General features: G+C 49.7%; 3 protein-coding genes across 6 annotated transcripts in view; 1 reads left to right on the forward strand and 2 right to left on the reverse strand.

Annotated features, from left to right (window-relative positions):
* Positions 1-11,221, forward strand: part of CNOT1 (CCR4-NOT transcription complex subunit 1) — a 55,654-nt gene extending 44,433 nt beyond the window's left edge. For all 3 annotated transcript variants that reach the window (XM_082290145.1, XM_082290147.1, XM_082290146.1), the window contains exons 36-49: positions 622-764; positions 1,362-1,470; positions 1,558-1,727; positions 2,842-3,073; positions 5,091-5,339; positions 5,935-6,098; positions 6,372-6,489; positions 6,966-7,067; positions 7,320-7,493; positions 8,048-8,197; positions 8,948-9,128; positions 9,956-10,088; positions 10,191-10,325; positions 10,457-11,221. In XM_082290145.1, coding sequence (XP_082146271.1) covers positions 622-764; positions 1,362-1,470; positions 1,558-1,727; positions 2,842-3,073; positions 5,091-5,339; positions 5,935-6,098; positions 6,372-6,489; positions 6,966-7,067; positions 7,320-7,493; positions 8,048-8,197; positions 8,948-9,128; positions 9,956-10,088; positions 10,191-10,325; positions 10,457-10,535 — 2,139 coding nt within the window. In that variant the 3' untranslated portion in view covers positions 10,536-11,221. The remainder of the gene's footprint in view (positions 1-621; positions 765-1,361; positions 1,471-1,557; positions 1,728-2,841; positions 3,074-5,090; positions 5,340-5,934; positions 6,099-6,371; positions 6,490-6,965; positions 7,068-7,319; positions 7,494-8,047; positions 8,198-8,947; positions 9,129-9,955; positions 10,089-10,190; positions 10,326-10,456) is intronic.
* A 4,314-nt stretch (positions 11,222-15,535) lies between these two features.
* On the reverse strand, positions 15,536-20,029 carry SETD6 (SET domain containing 6, protein lysine methyltransferase). Its single transcript, XM_082289818.1, has 9 exons — positions 19,979-20,029; positions 19,756-19,854; positions 19,526-19,670; positions 18,858-18,999; positions 18,354-18,548; positions 18,076-18,199; positions 17,644-17,824; positions 17,287-17,429; positions 15,536-16,791 (listed from the first exon to the last, which is right to left on the reverse strand). Exons 1-9 carry the CDS (start codon positions 20,003-20,005, stop codon positions 16,480-16,482), a joined length of 1,368 nt encoding a protein of 455 aa, XP_082145944.1. The 5' UTR covers positions 20,006-20,029; the 3' UTR covers positions 15,536-16,479.
* A 2,186-nt stretch (positions 20,030-22,215) lies between these two features.
* LOC309577769 (SNF-related serine/threonine-protein kinase-like) lies at positions 22,216-27,565 on the reverse strand. Of its 2 annotated transcripts, none has more exons than XM_082289996.1 (6): positions 27,535-27,565; positions 26,018-26,640; positions 24,412-24,553; positions 24,031-24,243; positions 23,803-23,940; positions 22,216-23,649 (listed from the first exon to the last, which is right to left on the reverse strand). In XM_082289996.1, the coding sequence occupies exons 2-6, from the start codon at positions 26,604-26,606 to the stop codon at positions 22,815-22,817; spliced, it is 1,917 nt and encodes a 638-aa protein (XP_082146122.1). In that variant the 5' UTR covers positions 26,607-26,640; positions 27,535-27,565; the 3' UTR covers positions 22,216-22,814. The 2 variants fall into 2 exon arrangements, with proteins under 2 accessions (XP_082146122.1, XP_082146121.1); XM_082289995.1 differs by lacking the exon at positions 27,535-27,565 and adding an exon at positions 27,491-27,530.
* Positions 27,566-27,739: the final 174 nt, after the last annotated feature.

Below are 27,739 nucleotides of genomic sequence, written 5' to 3' on the forward strand. Positions count from 1 at the left end.
GCATGAGGATCCAAGAACAGTGCCAAAACAAAAGTAACGGAAAGCTGCCGGGACACTCTTCATTCTTGTCTCCTAGAGCATGTACCTCTTAAAGGATCCCGTCCTGACTAGGACTTGACCAAATAAATTGTGTTGGCCTTGTAAAACTCATCCTCAATTTACTGTAAACTAACAGAGATACATCTCTGAGTGCTGTAGCTCTTTTCTCTAAGGAACCTGCTCACTTAACCTCTGGCAGGTTCTGTCAGTATTTTCTCAGGTAGTTTTCCATGAGCCATATGCAGAATTGATTGAGGAGGCATTGACTTCGGGAAACTGCAGTGCAGCATGAGCTAACACAGTCTGTCATGCTCTTTGGTGCACATACAAAGTTAGTGGGGCATAGAGAGACCTGTAGGTTTGTTTGTGGTAGCATAGCTGTGTATAGTGCATGTATAGATGCCATAGTAGCTGGTAAAATCTCACACAGTCTTTTCAAGAAGTCAGCACGATTACTAAATTGATTTTTTTTTTTTTTCATGTCTTTTGAGTCTTCTGGTGATAGCTCTTGCTGATGTAAGGTGCAGAAGATTTGGAAGAGGACTTGTTTTTTCCTCTGCTAACAGGTTGCATCTGTTCTAGGCTGTAGAGGGCTTGCTGGATGCCACCAGTGGGGCTGACGCTGACCTCCTGCTCCGCTATCGTGAGTGTCACCTGCTGGTGCTGAAGGCTCTGCAGGACGGTCGTGCCTATGGATCTCCGTGGTGTAACAAACAAATCACTAGGTCAGTTACAAGACAACAAGAACATTGATGTAGCTTTGACTGTCTTTTGGGAGTTTCTGTGTTGCTCTGAATTCCCTGCCTGTTAATATTTTGCATTGCTGCTATTTGGATAGACAAAAAATAACTAGTTTTTTTTGTCAAAATTAACTAGATTTTCTGATAATGCTGGTTCATTCCAGGACATGATAGGAATCTTTAATGGAATTAAGCATTAGAGCATGGCCTGGGCTCCTTTTTTCCTCTTATTTTGCAGAGAATCTCTGTATGCTGTCACAAACAATGTGACATGGCATATGCCTGTAGCAGAAGCTTCAGCTAGGCAGATCTGCCACTTCATCCTTGGAAGAGGGGCTTCTTATGCTGAATAAACTGAAGCTCTTGAAGGGCTCTTGTGACCAGTTGTGCAGGGTAACAGATGCTTGAGTCTGACTGTTCTGAACTTAAACATAACCTTAGAGAATGCTCTAGAAGAGGCTTCTTTTGAAGCTGGATAACGAATCTCAGTGAATGTCACAGTTTCTGAAGTACTAGATTTGAGTTGTTTCACTTAAACTGTGTTGTTGAAGTACACTTTTTAAAAGGAGTCCAATTCTTCAGGTGCCTGATCGAATGCAGAGATGAGTACAAGTACAACGTGGAAGCTGTGGAGCTGCTAATCCGCAATCACCTTGTTAACATGCAGCAGTATGACCTTCACTTGGCTCAGGTAAAGGGAACCTGTTCTTTTAAAGGAGGAGGGATGCACTCAGTCTGTAAGATCTGTGGTTGAACTTTGTCTTTTTTGTGTTGACAGTCCATGGAGAATGGCTTGAACTACATGGCTGTGGCATTTGCCATGCAGTTGGTAAAGATCTTGTTGGTGGATGAGAGAAGCGTTGCCCACGTAACAGAAGCAGATCTGTTTCACACCATTGAGACACTCATGAGAATTAATGCTCATTCCAGAGGAAACGCCCCGGAAGGGTGAGGCTATAGTATTGTGCAATATATTACTTTTTTTGTGCTCATTTATGATTTGCATATTACATAGGTAGTGTCTCATACAATTCAGTCATACAGCTTTAAACTTTCCCTAGGGCTGCAGTCCTAGTTAATTTAGTTAGTTTAAACTGTCACTCTAATGTAAATGTGCTCATCCTAGTCAAACTAGAGGCAGCTGCAGCATCATGTGAAACTGAACGCTTAAGCAAGAAAATCTCTCTATGCGCTGTGCTCCAAAATTCTGTGGTACTGTGATAAACTTGTTTTGAACTCCTGCTTTATCTCAAATTTATGCAATATTACTGGCTGTTTAAACCTTATATATCTAGGTGTCAGTATGTTAATTTGTTAATCACAGACAATCAAACTGGACAGTCCTTTCTGTTTAGAGCTTACAAGGCAATCCTCCATCAGTCTCGCGTGGCTTGTTAGACCAGCAAACTGCCCAAACCGTTTGGACAGCAAATGTTGCCACAGCACCTGGAAATACCTGTGGGACTTGTAGGCTTCCTATTTGTAAGATGGAAGCAGTTGTTGCTGGGTTTGAGAAAGACATGGATTAGAGCTTGGAGAACTCTGAATAGCTGTGAGAGCAACCAGCAGCTGGCTGATGGCAGTGGCTCCCATTACCAACACAGCTGCTAATAGGATGTCCCAAAACCAAAGTCCTTTCATCTGCACTTGGCACGGATAGATTGTCTTTACTGTATGGCTTGGCTTCCACTGCAGCCAAATCCAGTGCCCCAGTCATGCTGTTGAGTACTGGCATCTCACTATCTGGGAGCATTTTAGGGCTCCTGAAGTCTGCAGAAGAGAAGCTGCTTCTAGTCCCTGTGGTGCTTTGTTGCAGCACTCCGCTGTACAAATTGGAATGGAACTTCAAAGCCTGTGTGATTTCAGTGTTCCTTCTTTCATCATAAATGTTTCTGCTTTCATGACTTATTTCTGCTATTCCAGTGAGAACTGAAAGATGCAAAGTTTTAGTATAAGAAATCATTTACTTTCTTTCAGCTCTATTTGACTGAGCTTCCAGTTCCTGCACCTTCTGGGGGAGGAGGAATTCTAACCCAGCTCTTGCTCTGGTCTGTTGCATTAGATTACCCCAGCTGATGGAAGTGGTCCGATCAAACTATGAAGCAATGATTGACCGTGCTCATGGAGGTCCTAATTTCATGATGCATTCAGGAATTTCCCAAGCTTCTGAGTATGATGACCCACCAGGCCTGAGGGAGAAGGCAGAATACCTGCTGAGGGAGTGGGTGAACCTCTACCATTCAGCTGCAGCAGGCCGTGACAGTACCAAAGCATTCTCTGCGTTTGTTGGACAGGTAGAGCTTTTGGAAAGAAAGGTGCTTTTTATTCAACATAAGTAGGGTGTGATGCCCTCCATTTTAAAGCAGTGTTATAACCTGTATTAGGCATCCTTTTGAAACTTCCAGGTGTATGGCAGTTTACTGTCAAAATTCTGTCTGTTTTGATGAAGCCCCTGTCCTCCACCAAATCATGTTCTTCAGGTACTGTAGCAACAGGCTGTCACTTCAGACCATGAGTTCTGAGATAAGTTTGGTGGAAAAAGAACTTGAGCCGAGATAGCTCTTGAAATAGTTCTGTGATGCTCTGTAATGACCCTTGACTGGTGTTGCTCCTTATGGGTAACAGTAAAAGCTCTGACAGCCTACAGGAGGATGTCACCAGTAGAGATTCAGGTAAATTGTTTCAGATCATGTGAGCAAGGGAATCCTTTTTCAAAATGACATCAGTAGTAAGGAAAACCTTGAGACTTCATTAGCTGAAGTGGTACCTAAATTTAAACAATGTCCAATGTGTTACACTCTGAAGCATCTTAACAGGTGTGGTGAACATCACGTACCATCTGCCTTCTGGGTGTGATAGAGAAGGGAGATGCCTTCAGTAGCCCAGCATGTGTGGTAACAACCCCCCTGTATCTGCAGGCATCTCCCTAAAACTGTGTTCCTCGACTCCTTGACTGCAGCTACGAGAAAGCCCCTGATGTGGTCTTTTTGCATTGTGTTCTTTTTAAATGTGGGCCACTACCACAGATATGCTGCAGACTTTGCAGCTACTAATGAAAAGAAGCTCAAGCTTCAAAGTATGGATGAAGACTGTGACTGATACTGTGGGTTTTTTAATTTTAGTGTTCTTGTGTACTGGCTTAGAGACAGCTTTCTGTCTGAGTTCTACTGCATAGAACTTTTTGAATGTTTTTAATAGATACTGTGCTAAACCTACATTTTAAAGAAATATTTTACCTAGTTCCGTGACCTCACATTTTTTACTTTAAATCATGCTTCTAAAGCACGCTTCAGAGTAGAGTGCTCACAATTCTTAGTACACTTTTGCCTACTTCACTCTTTATCACACTTACTTGATTACCTTTTGTGTATATTTGATCCGTTTTGAAATGGCAGTTTAAATATATTGAAGTGCAGTGTTTATTTACAATTGTTCCCTTACAGGCTTTAGTAATGAGTTCTAAAGGAATATTTTGTAATAACTACATTACATAAGGTTCTATTACTAAAATGACTGCTGAAGTGTTGCTTTCTTCCCACAAGTCTGTAGGACAAGCAGAAGCGTAGAACTTTGAAGGCAGATACCTAAGTTCTTTGGCGTCTTTTAGAAAAAAAGTTTATCCAGAAATACTATTAGTTCTCCAGATTGTCTCCAAGTTACCAGTTGTGCTGTTTTTATAGCTTTATGTCTGTGCAGTAGGAGTTTAGAAATAAGATGCTTTATTCAAAACCCACAAGTTTTCTGCAGTGTAATTTGTTTCATTTTGATGGTTCTAATACTGTGGGTAACAAATAAAATTAGGTCTCTGAGGTTTTTTTATATGTATTTTATTAAAACAACTCCCCCATGCAAAACAAAAAAGCCCACCCAGTGTTTCTCTGCGTGTAATATTCATGTAAGGAAAATTCACTTTCCAAATGCAATTTGCTTCTACAGAATGTGGCTACAAAGTAGTGGTGATTCCTGAGCTAGGAGCTGGAGTCTGCCCTTCCCAGAGCTTGTACTCCCCATGTTCTTCATGCAAGGTTGAATGTTGGTGGCAGAACTGATACTGAAACAGGCTTCTCAGCTATGCTAGCGGTTGGAAAGATTTGGGATTCAAAAGATTGCATATGAGAATAAATGTGATAGCTAAAATTGTTTTGCCACCCACAGATTCCCTTGCAAACATTAATCTCTCTGGAGAGTATGGCAAAAATTAACTGTGGATGGCAAAAATTAACTGCATTGTAAAGGGTGTGTTGTTTGAAATAAATTGTAAAATGAACTGTCTGTGGTTACAGTGCTGAGGTTTTTTTCTTTCCTGGTTAGATGCACCAGCAGGGGATCCTGAAAACAGATGACCTGATCACCCGTTTTTTCCGTCTTTGCACCGAAATGTGTGTTGAGATCAGCTATCGAGCCCTGGCCGAGCAACAGCACAATCCTGCAGCCAACCCCACTATGATTCGAGCCAAGTGCTACCACAACCTGGATGCCTTTGTGCGACTCATTGCACTGCTGGTGAAGCACTCTGGGGAAGCAACCAACACAGTCACAAAGATCAATCTCCTGAATAAGGTTGGGAATCCTCCTTGTCCTCATTGCATTTAAAGTGTGTTGTCAGCTGTACCTTTGCTGATAAACCTGAGGTGTAGACCTTAATGTAGGCTGCTGATGAAGTGTATGATGAGAACTTAGATGGCTTGGTCACTGATAAACTTTTGAGTGAACCACCAAGATGCCAAGTGGCTTTCTTGTTCACAAAGATTTCATCTCAAACCGATCTGAAACTCATCTTTGTGCCTTGAAATGAAAATGTCAGCAGCTGTTGTTTTAAGGTTGTTGATTCCTTAGTGTTTACCTTTATGTTGTGAGGGTCTTGCCTTTGCTCTTTCACTACTTGGTTTATGGCTGGATGGTCTGAGGTAGTTAAGACCTTCTGACACTGCCCTCTCAGTCATTGTGACTGTGGTCCAAGGGACTGGGAGAGCAAAGAACAGTGGTTGGGAATTGCTAAAACAAATTGTAATATTCATTTATTTCCAGTAACTTAGGACTTTTCATTCTTGTTAGAATCTACTGCTTTTTTTCTTTTTACTGATGGTTAAAGTATTATCTGTAGTCTGACTTGGAAAGTAATTCTTGCTGTCTTCACGTGTCTTAATCTCTTTAGGTTCTTGGTATTGTGGTGGGAGTTCTTCTGCAAGACCATGATGTTCGGCAGAGTGAGTTTCAGCAACTTCCTTACCATCGCATTTTCATCATGTTGCTGTTGGAATTAAATGCTCCTGAGCACGTGCTGGAGACCATCAACTTCCAGACACTCACAGCTTTCTGGTATGTTTTTGGGATTGGCCACAGTGCTCATCCTTTCTTGGTAGGATCAAGGATTTTCACTTAAAGGCTATCTGACTGTTCTTTGTGGTGGCTTAATCACCTTTGGAGTAACTGGTTCTACTGGGACTGACCACTTGCTTGTTTTAGGGAAGATGACTGGTAAAACCCAAGGTGCTCAAATGCCTTTGCTTTTAGGGCTGTGTTTTTCCCTCAATGTTATGAAAAGCAATCTTATTGCTGTGCACTTCTAACCTCCTCTAACTTTTCTTTCAGTAACACATTTCACATCCTGAGGCCTACAAAAGCTCCAGGTTTTGTTTATGCCTGGCTGGAACTGATCTCCCATCGGATATTTATTGCAAGAATGCTGGCACATACACCACAGCAGAAGGTGTGGCTGCAGTTTATCTTTTCTGAATTAAAAAGCTCGCCCAGATGTTTATCTGGTGTGGTGCTGTTTCACATCTCTTGAGGTGCACTAGTAGCATGGCTGTTCTGTTTTTGTTGTCTTCCATATTCACAGCAACCTAACTGCATGGAGGAGAGTCTGTGTGTCAATAACTATGGAACACAGGGTGAATTGAATTTAATAAACATGACTTTATCAATGTCTAGAAGAGCTGAAGCCTTGCTTCTGGGCTACGTATTGTCAGCTCAGTATGGCGTGTTGAGGGTTCTGGAAACACCCATGGCACAATGATGTGCATCTGAAGGCTTTGAAATGATCTGTGCTGCACTCAGTGCTAGAGCTGGCAGCTGCTAGCTCTTTCATCCAGATTTATATAAAGATTAATCTAATTATAGTTTTGAAATTAAGGTAACTGGTCTTCATTGCATGTTTTCCACCTGCTGTTCTTTTCTTGACAGGGTTGGCCTATGTATGCCCAGTTATTGATTGATCTATTCAAGTACTTGGCTCCTTTCCTTAGAAATGTGGAACTCACCAAACCTATGCAAATTCTTTACAAGGTAAAAAAATGTCAACTAATAGATGCCTCCAATCAGAGTTATCTGAAAGAAGAGGTATTCTGGCAGCAAAATAGAATTACCTGTTGTCTTCTAACTTATATCTTTAAGTTGAATGTAAGTTGTGGGGGAAGCAGGCTGCCCTCCCAGATTAGTTTCCTTCTGGTAATGTTAGCCACATGACATAGAATGATGGCTCTCATTGGACAGTTTCAACAGTTACACACCTCTTATATTTAATATTTTATTTCACAGGGCACTCTGCGTGTGTTGCTGGTCTTGTTGCATGATTTCCCAGAATTTCTTTGTGACTACCACTATGGGTTCTGTGATGTGATCCCACCTAACTGTATTCAGCTAAGGAATCTGATCCTGAGTGCCTTCCCACGGAACATGAGGCTTCCAGACCCTTTCACCCCCAACCTAAAGGTAGAACTTATTTAAAGGAGTTAGGTAATAGGAAGCTTTAATGCTCAAAATACTCTCTGTCCAGGTTAATATTATCTAATTAAATCTTCAAGTATCTGCTAGGCAACTAATCCTAGAATGATTGGAAGGAAACTTTCTCACGCTGCTAAAGCACTGTCCTGCCTGAGCTGTGCAGGGTCATGGGAGCGAAGCTGCAGTGCTCATTGCCACTGAGGAAGGCTGCTCTTGACTTGTGTGGATGTTTGTACCTTTTGAAACTACCAGACTGTCTGGAGTGTTCATAAGGAGACCGCAAAGGCAGTGACTGAATTTCCCTACGGCCTTCACCCCTGAATTTTTTTATCCTCTCAATTCTTTTAAGACATCATGTAATAAGTTAGCATGTTAGAGATCAAGTTTATTCTGAAATCTGGAAAAATCAGGTGTTGCCATTTCATTGATGGAAGGAAAAGTGATCAACAGCAGTAGTTGATGTAATATTGCTTCCAGATCTGCTTTTCCAGTTTGTTCCATTGCTGATGGTTTAGTTGACTGTCATGGTTTTCTGTCAACAGGTGGACATGTTAAGTGAGATTAATATTGCTCCACGAATACTCACAAATTTCACTGGTGTGATGCCACCTCAGTTCAAGAAAGACTTGGATTCCTATCTCAAAACCCGTTCTCCAGTCACCTTTTTGTCTGACTTGCGTAGCAACCTACAAGTAAGTTTGAGGGTTTTGAGGTTTCTGTGGGTGCTCAATTTAAACAATGTGGCACAAATTATCTCACTTGTCCAGCCACCCTCCTTTCTTGCAGCAGTTTTGTTGGTGTGTTGGCCAACGTGTTCCAGGCAGTAGAAACGCCTGTGAAAATGCACACTCTGAATAAGTCTTCTGCCACTCCCTGGTAGGATGTGTTGAAGCATTTTAGAATCTGAATAAATTTTGACTCCAAATAGATTCTTGTTATAGAAATATGTGGATCCTCATACTAATGCTTTAAGGGTAAAAAAGGTCAAATTAGCTAAAGCCCAGTTCAGAATTGTGGCTAAAACTTCATTTCAGACATTTCCTGGCTTGGCTTGCCAACTTGAGGTCTCAAGTTGGACTTCCTCAGAAACATTGCTTAGAAACATTCACACGAGGGGGCTGTTCCAGCCAGCCTCTGGCACTGCTGGTGAATTCACATTGCCTTACCTGATGTTTTCCTTTAGGTGGAGAGTAAAACCGAATCTGTTGTGTCAACACTTTGCTGATGTTTTTGCAAAAAAAAAAAAGTATACATGCACTAAAATATATGCTTTTTAATATATACTGTATTAAAAAAGGCTAAATGCCAAATTGAATTTGTGGATATCCCAGCATGCTGTCTTCTGGATAATCAATAAGATACTTGGATGCTGTTGTACATGTTGTACCTTTGAGTACTGAAGGAATATTGACTGTTAATGCTTTTCATATCTTTGCTATTAGGTATCGAATGAACCTGGCAACCGCTACAACATCCAGCTCATTAATGCACTGGTGCTCTATGTAGGTACTCAAGCTATTGCACACATTCACAACAAAGGCAGCACACCCTCTATGAGCACCATTACCCACTCAGCTCACATGGACATCTTCCAGAATCTGGCAGTAGACCTGGATACTGAAGGTGAGCTGGAAACACTGATAGTTCATGTGATGTCACATTTACAGCAAGCGGGTCCTCACTTTAAAAAGGACACTGAGGGGCTGGAGGGTGTCCAGTGAAGGGCAACAAGGCTTGTGAAAGGTCTAGAAAACATGTCTTGTGAGGAATGGCTGAGGGATCTGGGTTTGTTTAGTCTTGAGAACAGGAGGCTCAGGGGGACCTGAGCTCTGAAGGGTTGTTCTAGTGAAGTGGGGGTCTCTTCTACCATGCCTGCAGTGAGAGGACAAGAGGAAATGGCCTTAAGCTGTTACAGGGAGGATTCAGATTAGATACTAGAAAAATATTTTTTCACTATTAGAGTGGTCTGATACTGGCATAGGCTGCCCAGGGAGATGGTGGAATCACCATCCCTGGAGGTGTTTTAAGAGGCACCTGGATCTGGTGTTGGGTGATGTGATTTAGTGGTTATGGGGTTACAGGGGTAGTATTGGGTTGATGGTTGGACTTGATGGTCTTAAAGGTCTCTTCCAACCTTGATGATTCTGTGATTTCATGTAGCTGATAGTGAATTCACTAAAAGGAATGCTACATTAGAACGTTAAACTCCGAATATAGGAGCAGTGTTAGAACCAAAAGTTTAAAGTATTCAAGGGAATTAGAAATGCCTTCAGTAAAGAAGAATTGAATTCTTACTTCTCCATCAGCCTGGGTTGATACAGCTTTTACGTATCATCAGTTGGTTTTGTTTCCTGTACCTCCATGAGGCTCCCAAGCATTAATCTCAAGCACTGCTGGTTGCTTCTTTGTGTGCAAGGGAGGCCGTGTGTACTCAGTGTTCTCTTCTGCAGGCCGGTACCTCTTCCTGAATGCCATCGCCAACCAGCTGCGGTACCCCAACAGTCACACCCACTACTTCAGCTGCACCATGCTCTACCTGTTTGCAGAGGCCAACACAGAAGCTATCCAGGAGCAGATCACCAGGTCGGAGGGATGGCATTTAACTTGCCAACATTCAGCTTTTTGCTTTCCCTCCTTCTGTATTTTGGATCTTTGAGCTCTAACTGTTCTTACTTTTGGATTCAGGGTTCTCTTGGAACGACTGATTGTAAATAGGCCTCATCCCTGGGGTCTCCTTATTACTTTCATTGAGCTGATAAAAAATCCAGCGTTCAAGTTCTGGAACCATGAGTTTGTTCACTGTGCTCCAGAAATTGAGAAGTGAGTATAACTTAACCACAGAGTTGTTAAAGTGATATCTCTGAAGCAGTTGCACCTTGAGTTTTTGGTGCTGTCACAGCATCCATTTCCTGCCATAAATGTACCTACCACTGCTTTGCTTCCATGTGCAGGTTGTTCCAGTCAGTTGCACAGTGCTGCATGGGGCAGAAGCAGGCCCAGCAAGTCATGGAAGGGACTGGTGCCAGTTAGATGAGCTGCATCCTGCGTTGCAAGAGTGCCAGCCTGGAGATCCTGTCCCATCAACTGACTGAAGACTCTGTAAGGCTCCTCCTGACCTTCCCAGCCCCCTTGATTGGGTAGACACAACAGACCCTGGGTGAAAGTCTTACGTGGGCGTGTTCCAAAGTTTGAAACAAATTTTTTGACTTTTGGCCAAACTTCAGAAGATGCTGTGAATATCATTTGAACTAGTGTAAATACAAGGAACAGAAACATTTGTCTGGACTTTTGGGTTTGTGCAAATTGTGTAAAAGGCAGGTGGGTAACTGGTGCCTGTCCATCTTGTAATAAAGGGGCAGCTGCTGATGCCAAGCACTTGTCTGGGGCAGACCTCCTTGTCCTGACATTCCCAGACTCCCAAAGAATATTGAAAAGCCAGTAACTTATTTTTCTTTATGTGGATGGGGGACCTTTAAATCACTAAGTTGTTTAAAAAAAAAAAGTGGATGTGTTTGGAATATGGGAATTCTATGGAGTACAGGAGGGGTGAGGGAGGGGTTAAGGTTCACTGTTGCTTTCCCCTCACCCTCATCAAATGCTGATAGACAGCAAGTGGGGTGGCAGTCAGAGAATGCCTCCTTTTTCTTGGAGAAGAAACAGGCCCTTTGGGTGAGGGTCAGCTGTTTTCAGTAAATAAACCAGAGACCAGGCCTATAGCTTCTTTTTTTTTTTTTTTTTTTTTTGGACAGTTGTAAATTTTGGAAGATGAGGGGTTAAATCTAGACCTTTTCCCACCCTCCCCTGTGACCACAGTATAAGTTTGTAAAAAAAACGAAAAAAAGGGAAAAAAAAAGAAAAAATTAAAACAAAAACCCCAAAGGACCAATACAGCCCATTTTGTAAGGATTTTCAATGTTTTGTAAAGTATTGGTCCACGTGTTGTATTTTGTAGCCTTTCTAGTTCTTGGGCTTTAGTTCTCCCACTCTTGTATGTATGCATACTGTAGTTACACATTAAAGTCATGACATGCAGCACGTGCCACTGTGCTTATTCTCTCCAGTTCTATCCTGGCCAGTTGGTGTCTTTCAAAGCCTGTTCCACCCATCCAAAACATGCAGTTTTTCAGTGTGTTTTGGGCTCTGCCTGTTGAAAGCAACTGGGTTTGTTCTCTAGCATGAGCTCAGCGGGCAGGTGTAATGACTATACAGGGTCTTGCTTTGAAGTGCAACAGAAAGGACAGTTGTGTGGAAATAGAAATGGTTTAGTTGCAAGTTCATGAGCAGAGTTTGTCTCAGACAGGAGACTGCAGTGGAGGTATAGAGAGTATAGACAGCCCATCAGTTTCATTTCTAGTGCCTTCCACCCTGCTGTGATCTCACTGCAGCTGGAATCTGCCCCAGGTTGTGGTTAGCTGTTGCAAGGGTTGGCAGCTTCAGTGTTGTTAATACTGCAAGGTCCTTTAACCTAGCAGAGGCTAGGAAACAGAGCTTCACTGCTTTCTTTTTACATAACATGACTAGTTTGTTAAAGCTCATTGACTGCTGTGGTGTGGGCAGAGAGGTCAGGATTTCCTATTTGGGTTTAAGGGGTTCTGTAAACTTGGCTTTGCATTTGCTGCGTGGAGGAAAAACAGCTCTGAGGGACCACTGAGCCAGCTGTGCCAGTGGGTGGCAGCTCAGAGGTAATTGTCCCTCTTTCTGTTCTAGGCATTGGTTTCCTCTGTGTCAAGGAGTAAAGATTGTGGCTAGGTCCTGCAATTCCATGGCATTTCTTTGCCAGGTCAGCAGCTGTGCTGAAACTGAGCCTTTTGAAGTTGGAATTTTTTTGTTCTGCTGTTGCCACTCCAGCTTACTCCTCCTCCTACTGGGTTAGGATACAGAGAATTACCAGCAACCAGTTTTTCTTTATCTAGTCCAGATGCCATAGGATTTTTTTCTTCCATTTAACTCTAGCAAACCATGTGCAGAGCTTACTGCCTTGTCCTGATGGCTCAAAAGAGTTTCTGGTTCTGTACTAATGCTGCTGTGCTTGGCTGGTTCCCTTCAGGTCTTTAGAGCTTCTGTAGAGAGGCTTGGAAGGTGGGCAGGACTCAGTCAGCCAAGATCCCAGTAACGTAAGTTGGGCTGATAGGATGGAGGCCCCTGCATTTCATATCCTCCCTTTGCTGCCACATTTTACAAACATTTTATATTCAGAAAGACTAAGGCAATTCAGGTAATCATGTCACAGTAAGGGGCTTAAGCTATGTAAAATTATACTAAATTTGACATCTGGCACTGTCTCTGCACTCCTGGCCTGTGCAGTTGTGATGGTGTAAAATAATTACTGCAGTTAGAAATGCTCCTCTCCCTTGAGGGCAGGCAAGTTCTGTTTAAGACAGGCTTTCTTCCCATGTACAGATCATGAAGTTACTTTTTTATTTTTTAGTCCCTAAGGTCCAGAGGGAGGGGTAGCTTCTCACTTCATCTAGTTCTGTAGTGTTCTTCAGTTGTGAATGGTGGCTCTGTGGCTCCTTGGAGTTTTGTAGCTGTGTATGTTTGGAGAAGAACCTGGTACAGTCCTTTCCAGCATTCCTTTAGTGGCTTATCATTCTTCAACCTTAGACAGACCCAGTCTCTCTCTGGATGTCACAGACAGGAAGGCCTAATCCAGTGGGATATCTGCATTGAAAGTACCTGCTGATAGAGGACAAAGCTTTCCGTAGAGAGATAACATAATTACACAAGTACTCTTGGCCCAAGATACAGACTGGGGTTTGTAAGAGACTACCTGGTAAAGTCTCCTGTATAAATTTCAAAAGGACTGAGCTTGTCCTTGGGATCTAGGTGTTACTCCGACCCTCAGTAGTGCTGGTGGCAACATCCCAGGCCACTTTGATGACACAGGTATCCTGGATCTAGGAATGATCTCTTTCAGTAGTACCTTGCCTACCTGTTCAGCCTGCTTGGTTTGACAGGGAAAAGCATCAGGTCGCCCAAAAAATGTATCTGCTGGTACCAGTGAGTATTGATTCCCACTTTGCTGTAGTCATTCAGAGAAATCTATTTGCCAGTAATTTCCTGGTGTGTTCCTTTTTTGGTTTGTCCTGGGGAAGGCTGAGGCAGGATCTGTGGACAGAGTTCTCATTTCTTCTTCATTACACTTTTTATGGTGCTTCCCATTCCATTCCCAAGGACACACAGTTTTACATTGTTTTCCAGAAATTGTATGGCTGTTCTAGATCCCTGTGGTAAAAGTCCAGCATAATTGACAGCCCTGTTTGAGGATTCTCCCATTCAAATGCAAACAGCTCCTGAATTCTGGCATCCAGTGGCATACAAAAGGATATCTTTCAAGGGAGTATCTTTCAAGTCTTAATGCCCTAAACCATTGATCAGTGTCTTTTTACGTTGTTGATGCACATGTTGTACTATTTGATTTATGGCTCTTACATCTTAGACTAGCTGATACTCGTCAGCTTAACTGGTTTCTTAACTGGTAGAATTGGGGTATTAAACTGACAGGCATTCCTGAAACAACCCAAAGCTAATAAATCTTTCAATGTTTGGCACTAGTCCTTTTCTAGGTTCCAATTTAACAGGGTATTGTTTTCATCTTACTGGTCTGGTGCCTGGTTTTAATTAGATCGTTACCAGTTTTGCTTCTTGTGGAAGGCAGGAGTGCCAGTCACCTACACGAGAGGAGTCACCCCATTTTCCCTTTTTTCGGGTATCTCTTCAGGTATCTCTTCCTCTGGGTCTTTTTGATCCTGTAACATAAACACTTGAGTCCCCAGGGCTTTTTCTTCTGGTGTATGTACTTGGATCTGTCCTTTTTCAAAGGTTATTTTTGCATTTAATTTACTTAATTCTCTTCCTTATAATGGCATTGGGCATTTGGGTATGTAGAGAAATTTTATAAAACTCTTTCAATTCTGAATTTGAGTGGCTGGAAGAATAGCCTTATTTCTTTTTCCCTATGGCTCCAGCCATAGATGTGCTTTGTTTACTCATGAAGACTCCTTTACATCTAAGTTGCTCCTCTATCAGAAATTCTACCTTTTCATTGCCCAAATTTACTGTGACCAGGAGTTCTAGTGGGGATTCTTTGGAGCTCTAAGCTGCCTGTCAGTCGAAATCCCAACTGAGTGTAAGCAGTCTTCCTACTTGTGGAGCCTCCAGTCTTTGAGGATTACCTGGGTTCTGTGGGCATTTGTTTCAAGTGCCCTTTCTGCTTACAGTAAGTACATTGAATTTTTCCTACTAGATGGGAATTTACCAGTTGAAATCTGATTTCCCTTACAGTACCTCCTGCCCTTCCCACTATCACAGCCATCAACCAAATTTGTCATCCCTTTTCTGATCTCTCTTCCCCTCTTTTCTTTCCTTTTTCTTCTCCACCTCATTCTCTTCATTACGCTTCCTTTTTCTTTCTCTGTTGCTAAAACATGAGTGTCTGCTGTCATCAATCTGCACTCCTTCCAAGCCTTACCATCATTCTGCAATGCAAAGAACAGATCAACATCTGGTACTTCGCCCCATTTTCCTTCCTGGCAACAAAATACCATTAATTGCAGGAGCCATTCTGAGGCCATTTTCCCCAGTCCTCTAATAGATACAAAGCCACCACATAATCAACTTCTTAGTAAGGGAATCCCCTCCAAACTTTCCCCATGGTCTTAAAATACAGCCTAAAAGTGAAATTCTCACAATGCCATCTTCCAGTGAGGTGGAACTTCCAACACCCATGCAGGCCAACAATTACAAACAGTAGGTATAACAAAGTCTTGTTATACAGTGTTCAAACCTCTTGTATGCTTTAGTCAGCACCAAGTTTGTGCATGTCTAAAAAACACAAGTTTTAACCCAACCCCCAAATTTTAACCAAGATACCAAATGTAATACTCCTCTGACATGTATGTTTTCCAGTATGATTTATTCAGGGAGACACAGGATACCAAAATACCAGTTTTAACAATGTCTCAGTGAAGGATATCAGCAGCTTTGTGAGATCCTGGTCAACTTCACCATTGTCCCATCTGGGTCACCAGAAGAAGTTCCCCTCAGTACTGTTAAACCACCCTGTCCCTAAGCATTGCAGGCAGGGCTGTAGCTGAGCTTTGTCATGAGTGCAGTGTGGGTTTTGCTTGTTTGCAGTACTTGTAACTGCAGCAGCAGCAATGGTCCCCCTGCTCTTAGATGGGGCTTTGCACCCTGTTGAAGTAGAGAGCATGGGCTGAGTAAAAAAAAGTAATTTTTATTAAATAGAGCTTGGCCTGCAAACCTTCAGTGTTTTGTCATGCAAAAACAAAGTGAGTTCAGGGTAGAACAGCATCAGGCAGTGGGTGTGTATCAAACTCTCAGCCTGCAGCAGCTGTGGAACTGTGACAGTGCTTCTCCAGAGTAGTCTCAAGCCCGCACAGAAATACCTTTTGTAGAAGTAAAAGGAAGCATTTGTTATACTGAGCCTACATGAAGACCAGCTAGATGGGCTTGTACTCTTGAAATGTTCAACATAAAATATGTACAGGTGAAGAGTTTAGTGTTGTCAGCAGGTCCACCTGCCAGATATTTACTCTGAACCTCTCTAAGGTAAGAGCTACCAGCTGGATTTCTGACCTCTTAATCTAGGCAAGGAGCAGCTCTTGCTTTCAATTTCTGATGCTGAATGAGGGAATCCTCTGCTGTTCTGGCAGCGTATGTCTGCCTTCCTAAAACAGCCATTAGGATGGCTGGGGTTTCTTAAGGCCTCTGGAAAAAGGTGATATTTGTGCTCCAGAGCTCTCATGGTACAATAAGGCCACTCAAAACCACCTCTGTGCTGTGAAGGTAATTCTTTATGTAGAGGTAGCTAAAAGTCTGTGTGCTGTATGAGGGACAAGTGGACCCATAGTCAGTCTTGCCATCTGTCATCTGTGCTACAGAAGAGATGGCCAGAGGCTGACCTTTCCCTCAGGGTCAGCCCCAGCCAGGCCATGTCCAGGGGCACTGAGGTTTATTGTACCAGCTCTAGCAGCTGATGCAAGATCCTTTTCTGTCCGTAGCGCACGTGCAGCGCTTGCTGCTCCCTTCGACTCAGTTTCTCATAAGCCTCCTTGTTATTTAGCAAGTCCTGCTCTGCTTTCAGGTCTGTCCCATAGGACTCCAGGGTCAGCAGCACACTGTCATAAAGGAGCTTCTTGCAAGGAGTTTTAAGTCTGGAGAGAGCCTCATTTGAAAGGGTGGAGTTTTCTTCTTCCTCACTGTCGTCTTCCCAGCCATCTTGCTCCTTGTACTCCTTGAATTCTTTTTCTGACATGCACAGCACCTGTAGTGACCCAGGCACAGGGATAAGTGACTGGCAGTGTGAGTACATCAGGCTTTCTCCTCTGTGGAAGAGCCACGTGGAACAAGTGAGTTACTCCTCGGCGGCACTAAAGGTTAAGAGACTAAAACTGGCTTAGATAGCTAATTGCAAGCAATTGTGGGTTAGGAGAACATTAAAACAGCAAACCTGGATATTGGTAAGTCTTGTTAAGCATCTCACCTAAAACGTGACAGCTCTCTAGAACAGCAATGGCCATGGAGCCATTCAAGACAGGTATGTGGGTACACATGGATGGCTACTTCAGGAGAGGAAGATGACTTAACAGCACGTGGGAGCTGGGCAGCCACACCCCCTCCCACTGTTCACACAGGACTGTTAGTGCCCAGCTGCCTTCAGGTGCTTGTCCCCTTCACCGAGCCATTCTGCACTGCTGGTTTGCCCAGCAGCACTCTGTGCTCTCCTTGTGTAGCTCTTCCCCCACCTGGCCATTCTTACCTTGAGGGTCACAGACAGCTCTTCCTCTGTCAGCACTTCATCCCAGCCAAGCACAAAGGCGCCTTCCTCCCCCACCATCTCCAGCTGGCACAAGAAGTCCCACTGCTCTGAGACCAGCTGCTGCTGTGCTTCAGTTTTGGCACCTGTTTTGAAGACAGCAGAGCTGTGAACACAGCTGGGATGGCAGTGGAGGGGGAAGGGTGAATGGAGAAGGGGAAACGGGAGGCAGAAAACCAAGACATGGCCCCACCACCTGAATTGCTGTGGAACAGGCTTATTTTTCATGTCATCCTTGATCCCAGGGTAACAGAGATCCCTGCCCCATCCTCTCCCAGAGGGGCTGTGGGTGCCACTCACGCTGCAGAGCCGCCCTGCGCAGTGTCACCATCTGGATGTCGGCCGTGTCGTGGGTGTTGCCCGGGTAGGGCTCTGCGAAGCCGTACATGTGCAGCAGCTGCCAGTTGGCCATCTGCCCGTACGTGTTGAAGATCTCCTGTCCTTTCCCCACGGGCTGCGTTGTAACCATTCTCAAACATTGCTGACAGCAGGGAGAGGAGAGCATCTTGAGCTGTGCCAATCTGCTGTGCTCAGCAGGGTTTCAGAGAGCTCAGGTGACCCTGAGCTCCTCCCAACGAACACCAAACATGCAGCAGGGCTGTGAATTAATGAGATCCAGGCCAGACTCGCTGCCCTGGGCTGAGACCCCACCTTGCTGTGCCCCCATTCCCAAAGATCTACAAAAAGGGAACCAGGCTGTGTCAATTTCTGGCGCAGCAGCTTTGTACTCACAGGAGAGTATTCCAGGTTGGCATTGTGGTTGGCCACATGATTCAAAATATCTGCGACAGGCACCATCATGGGAGGATTGGGCCCCTTCTCATCTTCATCTTCTTCCTCTAAAGGTTCCTGAAAGCTAAGACAAGGGAGATGAAGACAAGCTGGTGGTACACGTGGCTGCACAGGGCAAGCTTCACCTTACACTTCTTGTGCAACTCCAACCTCTAACATAGCCTTTAATCCTACTTCTTGTCCTGGCTCCTTGCTGGAGCAAAGCCCTTGCTTCTCACCTGTAAGCCATGACAAATGCCACCAGCTCCTTATACAACTCCAGAGTGTGCAGTTTGGGGTCAAAGATGTTGGGGTGGGTCTCCATGAAAGGCAGGATGATGGAGTTGTACTCCAGGTGGATGTTAGCTAGATCCTTGTCCACAGCTTCTGGGATGCCTGTGCCCTGCAGGAGCCTTGTTCGCTCTTCTGGAGGCCTGTTGCAAGAAAAACAGCAGGTTCTTCTCTGTGCTGGGGCCAAGAGTCTATAAATTCCTTCCTCCTTAAAAATCTCAGCTTCCCTGTGCTCTCTAGGTCGATGTTTTCTCTGGCTCTGCCTGTAACATAACTCCAGGAGGGCCGGCCCCTCAGGCTCCTGCCAGTGCTAGCACAGGGCTAGAACAGAGGGTTGGGGTCACCCAGCAGGACCACATCCCTCCCCGGGACTCCACTCAGCAGCCCCTGGCCTGTGCCTGCCTTCAGCTGTAAGACTGAGCCTCCCCAAGCCGCCCTTGCTTTCACCTTACCAGAACATTGGGTGATCCAGGCTCCGGAAGTCCTGCCAGAGGGAGAAATACGGCTGCCAGTGGGAGTTGCTGGCTGTGTACTCGTGTAGCAAGGCCAGCAGGAGAGGGACCCAACCAGACTGGCTCTGCAGGGACTCCTCAGCTACAGAACCAGACAGGATGGAGAAAACCTAAGTTGTTCTGTGTTTGAGAACCAAAACCTGATTTGACAAGCCTCTGTGCATGTCCAGCCTGGAGACAGGGGTTGAGTTTTTATTCCCGTTTGTCTCGGGTTTGTCCTGAGCTGAACCAGGACCAGAAGCTGCTTCTCTGGAGTTATGGATGAGCTCTCCAGGCCCCACGGCCTTGCACTCCTCAGCCTGAGGCTCTGCGTGCCTTCAGGAACCAAGGAACTGTTTTCTTCTCAGTGTCACGAGGAACGCAGCATAGCACGGGTGCCTGTCACTTAGTAGTTGGAGATGTTGCACTAATGGACTTTTCTCCCTGTCCTGCACAGCTCTGGGCTCCCTTAGGGAAGCGAGGGGGTGCCCTCCTCTTTCCTACCTAGTATCTTAACAGCCCTACAGCATCCTACATACATCAGAAGCGTTCCCGAGGCTTTACTACAGACTCATTTATTCCTTTAAAAGGCAAAGCAGACTCGAGTGACACAAGAAGCTTGGACTCACCTTCCTCCAAGAGTGTGTGGATGGAGGTGGTGTGCTGGGACAGCAGTGCCGTGCGAGGGATGGTGAACAGCACCTCTCCGGCCTCCAGCTCCTCGGCGGCCAACATCCCGTACCCCGCCACCGCGCCCTCCCTGCTCAGGCGGACCTGGGGCCAGAGGGGGCGGTGAGGGGCGGAGCGAAGACACCAGGGCGGACCTGGGGGATGCATGAGCCGGCCCGCGGTACCTCACCTTGGGGTTCAGCTCCACCCCGACCCGCCCGCACCACGCCAGGAACCCGGAGAGGGGATCGGCACTACGCTTCCTCTGGGTGCCGCTCTCGACCGCCGCCTGGAGATGGAAACATGGTGTGAAGGGCAAGGAGCCATGAGGCCGATCGCGGATCCCTTCAGCACCACCAGCCCAAGGGCCGGTGTGTCCCCAGCCCGCCGGGAGCCCCCGGCCAGCCCCGTACCTTGAACCTCTTGGGGGCCGACGCCATGACGCTGCCGACTCGTGGGGCCCTTCCGGGTAGGCGGGAGCTCCGCCCCCATGGGCCGGGCTAACGGCGGCCAAAAAGGGACAGAAAGGGCCGGGGGGAGCAGCGCCGGAAACGCGCCCGGGATCCGCCTGCTTGCGGGGCTCGGGGGTGGGGTGGAGGGGCCTCACAGTACCTCTTTGTAGGGTCCAGCCTCCGAGCAGCTCCCTGAAACGTCTGGGCTCCTTACGGTGCCTCTTTGTGGGATCCAGGGACCACCACGTGTCTTTCTGCTGGGTCTGGGGACCTACGGGGGTCTCTCTGAGGGGTCTGGGAGTGATTTAGGGGCTCTCTGGGGGGCTCATCAGGCCTCTCCCTGTGCCCTGCTGCCTCCGTCCCACCCTGGGGCTCTCCCCAAGTGCTCACGTGTGCCCACCTCAGGGCCGGTGCACCTCGGGGGGCTGCGGTGCCTCCGTGGCTGCCGTGTGGCCGCGTACCGGTGCGGTCATAGCTCCAGACACAGGTTAAAATTAATTAATCTACTTAATCAGGGCAATTAAGCTTGTGCTCTTGTTCAGTCGACACCACACACGCCCCCCACCGTACGTACGGGCTCTGATCTCCCCTCCAGGGCCGTCCCGAGGCCGCCGTTCCCAGGCTCATTAGTGCTGTCCCCAGCCCCAGCAGACGCGGGGCCGATGCCATCACTGGCTGCTCTAATGAAGCCAATTAGTGCGCACGAGGTGCTTGAAGAGGCTCCACAGGGCTCTCTGCGGGCTGTCCCTAGGACTCCCCCAGCCCGTCTGCGCTTGCGGTCGGCTTTAATCTTCTCCAGCCCCTTCGGAGCTGGGCCGGGCTGGACTGACAAGGTGGCTTCCCTATCGGGCAAAAGGGTTCCTTCCTGCAGAATGGGGAGGAAAGGCAATAGAATACGTGGGGTGGCACCTGTAGGTGCCCATCCAAGCTCGGTCTATGCAACCCAACTCCCCGCAGCCGCCTCCCTCCCTCCCTCCCTCCTCAACGCGGCTCCTGCAAAAGCGCCGCTGGCACTCGGATTCGAGCCGAGGCTGCTGCAGCCGCAGCGCAGAGCACGGACCCGGCGGGGCCACCGCCGCCGCTGCTGCTCCTGTTCCCCGGCGGGACCCGGGGCTCCCTCTGGGCGCGGCGGAGGTTTCACAGCCGCTCCCGCAGCATCCTGCTCCCCTCCCTGCCTGCGCATCCCTGCGGCGCCGGCATCTTCCCAGGGCGCATCCCTGTGTCTGATCAGGGCCCGGGGACATTCCCAGAACCCGGGTGTTCAGTCTGGCCTGCGCTGGCAGCCTCGTTGGGGTGGCGTGGGAGTGGAAAACATCGAAATGGGTCCCCACGTTGTCCCTGCAGTGCTGCAGCAAAGTGGGGTCCCCCCGGCTGTCACAGACATGCCCCCCACACCCCAAATGTGAGCCTGGATAGCTCAGTTGGGAGAGCATCAGACTTTTAATCTGAGGGTCCAGGGTTCAAGCCCCTGTTCAGGCGGTGGCTTTATCCTTTAGGATCGAGAAAGGGGAGCATGTGGGCAGGAGCAGCATCTCCTCCTCCTACTGGGGCCCTGGGGGGGGGCTGCAGGGACCCCAGGGCACCCCCTCCTTCTTTTCCCACCACCAACTCCCCAAGCTCTCCAGAGCTGGCTCCATCCCATTTTAGACCCACACAGCACTGCTCCATTCTTCCAACCACCCAGTACTCAGAGAGATCTCATGTTGGATGATGAGGACAGATTATTTGGGGGTACATCTGAAAGGAGGGAGAAAGACGATGGATAGAAAAGGAAGCAGCACAGCAGAGCTGGAGGGAAGGAAGTCCAGGCTGGGCTTGAAACTGGGGGCTCAGGGGTGGCTCCAGGCTGAGAGAGTGGGAAGCTATTGGAGGCACCCTGATTGTGGTTGACTCTCATGGGGATGTGCAGCACCCTCCACCTGCCTTCTGGCATGCCCAGGCCTTCTCTCACCTTTGGGTGTTCATCATCCCTGTTCTTACTCCCTTCTGTGCCTGCCCTGGGCTCCATTCTGGGCCCCTACCCACTCCAGCTCATGCAGATGCTCCCTTGAAGTCACCCCTGGTGCCAGGGAAGCCATCCCTGGCCCTCTGACTGGGGGGACAGTGATGTTTTTGCAACAACGCTGCACCCACATCAACCCACGAGCTTATTTTATTGTCCTTACAAACTTTGCTTCCCAGCGGCTCCGATCCTTCCACGCGCATGCGCCACGGCTCAGGCTGAGCTCTGGCCCACGCCTCTGTCGTCATTCATTTCTTGCCAGCAAGAAAACAAAGAGATAATAAATAGGAAGCTTATTTGCAGAGAAGGTCCAGGGAACGGCCTGGGGTCATGGGCCAGGCTGTGCCTGGCCCCGGCCGGGGCCGGCGGGGGGGCTGCAGGCAGGACAGCCCAGCCCCGGGCCACACACACTGTGGGGCTGGGGCACTGGGGGGACTTGGGGGGATATAGCAATCTCTATTTAATTACATTAAAATAGACTATTTAAAAAAAGTATTTCTAGTAGTTAAAAAAGTGTCGTGGTCCATCCCATCCCAGCAGAGTCATGGAGCTGTCCCAGGGGTCTGGGGATGCACTGGCTGGTGCGGGGATGGACCCCAGTCTGCTTCACCCTGGGCAGGCCTGTCCGGGGGATGGTCTGTCACAGCGGGTTCCAGGGGTGGGTGCTATCAGGGCGGCCACCGCGGGTGACAAAGCAGGGCACTGTGCCCCCCGCCAGCCCTACAGCCACCGGCAGACCAAAGGCAGGGAAGTGGGCACCCTCCCAGACCCCACAGCAGGGCCAGTCCCAGGGCTTTAAATGACATGGCAGCAGTTGAACTGCCCCAGCGAGAGGAGGCTCTCCTTGGAGCCCGGGCGGAGTTTGAAGGCCAGGGCTTTCTCGCAGAGCGGGAACTGCAGGAGCCTGTCCCGCAGGCTGCCCCCCTTGCTCTTGCCCGGGTCCAGCTTGATCACACTCTCTGCGCCCCCTTCAGGGCCTGAGCCCTCCACCGACTGCCGGGCCGGGCTGGTCTGTTCCCCCTGCACTGGAGGCGTGTCTGCACCACTTGGGACGGTGGCAGGGGTCGTCTCTGCCCCCAAAACCTGGGAAACTCTGCTGCTCTGAGGTGACAGGACAGCTCCCCTTTCCTCGGGGAACTCTGCCGAGGAGCCCCCAAGCTCTGTGTCCTCCTCCCTCCTCGGGGGCTCAGCTCCATTTCCCCGCAGCACCAGGGGACCCCGGGCCCCGCTCACTCCCTTCCCAGCCCAGGCCGCCCCCGAGCGCCCGCTCCGGCCGCCCAGCTCCACCCCCGGCCCCCAGACCTCCCCGCAGCCGGGCAGGCGGTGGGCACGCAGGAAGGCTCGCATCTGCTCCTGATTCAGCGAGCTGCTCTTCCTCTCCATGGCGCTGGGCCTCTCCTCCTCCTCCTCGTCCTCCTCTTCCTCCTCACAGATCTGCTGCAGGGCGGGGGTGCTCTTGGTGATGGTGGTGTCAACGGCAGGGACCTTCAGCAGGGTACCGGTGGGCTGCCGGCCGCCAATGTCCCCTCCGGGGGGCAGTCGGGACCCCCCGACGAGGCTGCTTGTCTCCGTGAAGGGCAGGAGGCTGCCGGCGCTGCCCACAGAGCCAAATGTGTCTGACAAGTTGGGCCTGAGGAAGGGGAGAGAGGGAGGTGTCAGTACCCAGCTGGGCATCACAAGGGCTGTGGCAAGGAAAAGGACAGGTAACCGGCCAAGACCCTGCACTGGGGACCCAGGATGGTGGAGAGGGGGACACGGGACAGGGGGCAGCAGGAGGGCTCACCTGCTCTGCACCTCCTTGGCCAGGTTGTAGACGAGGCTGAGGCGGTGGCCCTGCTTCTCCTGCTTCTCCCGCAGCATCCTCTCCGCCAGCAGGAAATACGTGGCCGTGATGTGGTTGTAGCGGTTGGCTTCCAGCGCCCTGTGTGGGACCGAGGGAGTTGCATCAGCACACAAGGGACATGCTTGGGGGGACCTGAAGGGGTTCCCACCCTGGCATCCCATCACTCACTCCTGGATGGTATCCCGATCTGCAATGTTCCCGCATATCATGGCCTGGAGGATGATCTCGTGCTCCTCCTCAGACACGCGCTTGTGGGACGTGAGGGGCAGCAGGGAGCGGCTGGCAGGGGACGGGTCCACCCCCTGCAGCCACGTGTGGCCCTCGATCTGCTCCAGGGATGCTCGTTGCTTCGGGTCCCGCTGCAGCATCCTGGAGATGAGACTGGGGGAAAGGAGTGATGCTGCAACCCTGCAGCACTGGGTGAACCCCAAAGTAAGCAGCTTTACCCACTCTTCCCACATCAGCTCCCAGACATCTGCCAGAGCTGGGGCACCCACCCCAGGGGAGCAAGTCAAGGTCTGGGGGGTACAGTGAGGGGGTGGTGCTCACTCAGCGCACTGTGCCGAGATGTGCGGGGGGACGGTGTAGCGGCAGTCCATGATCATGGTGAGGGTCTCGCTGTCATTGGCCTCCTGGAAGGGGGGGTGGCCACACACCAGCATGTAGAGGATGACCCCCAGGCTCCAGATGTCTGCAAGAAACAGCAGCAGCAGTTCAGGTTCCACTCATCGTGGCCCAGGAGAGATTCCCCACTGCACCGACCCTGGGAGGGGCGGCACCACCAGCCCCCAGTGCTGATCCAGCAGACACCAGGGCTCACTGGGATGTTCCTTGGAGATAACAGCTCCCAGGTCTTGCCCCGTGGACAGGGGGACCACACTCCTACCAAGGCAGGGAAGGACCTTCCCATCCCCCACATCCAAGCAGGTCTCAATGGACTTCACCAAAGCAGCTGAGGTGTTATCACCTTGTCCAGGCAGGGACGGGAAGGCCAGCCCTGAGCTCTGCTCTGCTCTCCCCCCTAGTAACATACCCGCCCACGGCATGACTGCACGTCATTCCTCAGCTTCCTGGTTCTCAAATCCCACCACAACCATCCTGGCACTGGGCTGTGCCTTAGGAGACACTACAGCAATGGGAGAGGGACCTAGCACCGATCTGGGCTCTCCAGCTGCATGGGGACTAGCTGGAGCACGATCGCTGCCCTGTCCTGGGGACAGGGATGGAGCTACAAGCATCTTCCCTGGCTCCTCCTGCCCAGAACACAAATTCCTGCAGATGTGCGAGTTTAGGATGCTGAGCATGCCGTGGGGCGCTCTGTTAATACCTTCAGCTGCTTAAGTCAAGTGTTCAAAAATTTCTCATCTGCATCGGTTTTCTCCCTTCATTTCCCTTTGCAGCGCCACCAGCTTGTTTTTCTACAGTCTCCATAAGCTAGCCTTGTTCTCAACTCGGGATCCGCCTTTCCCTGAGCCAACGCTGGGCTTTTGCCTTTAAGGGCTCGTGTTTTGCTTTGCTAAATCCTCCTGCCCTAATTCCAGCCAGACAGCCAGCTTGGATCCTGCTTCCCTCCCACATCCCCTGTGTCACAGCAGAACCTCTTGGAGCCCCGAGCCCAGCTCCCTGTGCCCTGGGACAGTCTCCCCAGACCCCTGCACCCTGGCCAGGGAAGGAAGGGCACTGGGAGCCATGGAGAGGAAGTGGCTTTCTGGGCGGGGATGGAGCAAAGGAAACTTTCGGAGCTCCTCCGCCCAAACAGCAGCATCCCGAGCAGATTTCCTTCCGGCCTCACCCCGCCAAGTAACCACCAGCGCCCGACTGCTGGCAGCTGTATCCTCACACTGCTTCTCCTGGCAGATGCCGTGCCAGGGCTCACAGCCTGCTTGGGCTTTTTCCCCTCTCCAGCAACCATCACTCTGTGGGATCTCTGTGGATGCTGGGATGGTCTCTCTCTGCAGAGAGGACCCTGCTGTGCCAGGGCAGGGCTGGGCAGCCAAGCACCCAAGGGACAGGCTTGCTCCTTGCAGGGACAGCAGTGCCACCATGTGCTCCTAGTGTAAGGGACCAAGTGGGAGGTAGTACCCAGCTGGCAGAACCATGCCCAAGGCAAGGGACAGAAGGGAGGCAGGTCCCCAGGGCACCCCACAGCTCTTACCAACAGCCGGGGCATCGTACTCGTCCCCAAGCAGGATCTCTGGTGCCGAGTACGCCAGGGAGCCACAGCTGGTGGTGAGCATCTTGCCGGGCTGGAAGCGGTTGCTGAAGCCAAAGTCGGTGAGTTTAACCACCCCTTGCTCCTGGAAGAAGACCACGTTCTCGGGCTTGAGGTCGCGGTGCACCACGTGGAGCTTGTGGCAATAGGAGATGGCATGGACAATCTGGGCGAAGTAGTGCTTGGCCCGCGGCTCAGTCAGGCCGCCCTCGTGCCGCATGATGTGGTCAAACATGTCCCCACCGTCGCCCAGCTCCAGGATAAGGTAGAGCTTGGCATGAGTGTCGATGACCTCGTAGAGGCGCACCACGTTGGGGTGCTGCACCAGCTTCATGCAGCGCACCTCCTGCAGGAGCTGCCCCGCCGCCTCCCCTGCCAGCTTGCTCTTGTCGATCACTTTGACGGCCACGCGCTGCCCGGTGAAGACGTGCCGGGCCAGCTTCACCACCGCAAAGTGGCCCTTGCCCAGTGTGCGCTCCAGGTCATACAGCCCTGCGATCTTGCCCTCGCCGCAGCCCTGTGCCCCGGCCATGGCAGTGTCGTCAGGTGGGGACAGGCATCAGGCACTGTGGGATGGAGGAGATGCTGAGCAATGTGGGGTGAGGGATGGGGTGCCCCCGAATACCAGGTCCCTCAGCACCACTGACACCAGGACTGTCAGGACATCAGAGTCCCCAGCAGCCTGTGCACCCCTGACACTCCACCTCCCAGTCCCCATCCTGGGACCTTGACATCCATCTGTATCCCCACATCCAGTTCCTAGTACTCTGGAGATATCCATACTTCCATCTTCCATCTCCTGAGTATCTTAGGGTACCCCATAATCCCCACATCCAGGTCCCCAGCATCCTGAGCACTCCAACACCCTCCCTTTTAGTTCCCGGCATCCTGGATATCCCAATACACCCCTCTACTTCCCAGCACCCCAGGACATCCTGATACCCTCTCCTCTAGGTATCCAGAACTGCAGCATTCTGGGCACCTCAATACCCCTGCCTCCAGTCCCTCATCACCCTGAGCATCCCCATACCCCCTTCTCCTGGTTCCCAGAAGCCTGAGCCCTCCATACCCCTACCTCCAAATCGCCAGCACCCCTGTCACCCCATACTCCCAGACCCCCGTATCCGGGGCACCCCAATAATACCAACCTCCAGGTATTTGGCATCCTGGCTACCCCAATATGCTCATCTCCACTACCCAGCACCTTTGGGCACCCCCACACTTCCATTTCCAATCCCCAGCACGCCGAGCCACCCCCATATCTCCAACCTTCAGGTCTCCAGCACCCCTGTCACTCCCGTATCCCCATCTCCAATCCCCAACATCCGTGCCACCCCCATGCCCTCACCTCCAGACCTTAGCACCCTGGGCACCCCCATGCTCCCCCTACGGCGCCCCCGGCACCCCGACACCCACCCCAGCCGCTGTCACCCGGTGCGCCCCGGCGGAGCCGCACTCACCGGGGTGCGGAGCTGCGACCGCCGGGGCTGCGGTGCCCGGGCGCGCCCGCCCCGCTGACGTCAGGGCGGCTCCGGGATCGCGCCTTAAAGGGCCCGGCCCGGCGGGGCTGAGGCCGGGGTGATGGTCATCGCAGCTCCTGAGAGGCAGCTGCCGCGGCCCGGCTCGTTATTGCCTGTTTTGGGTAGCGGGGACTCGGTTGGCCTT

This window comes from Coloeus monedula (assembly GCF_965178545.1).
Source record: "Coloeus monedula genome assembly, chromosome: 13".
Classification (NCBI taxonomy): Eukaryota; Metazoa; Chordata; class Aves; order Passeriformes; family Corvidae; genus Coloeus; species Coloeus monedula.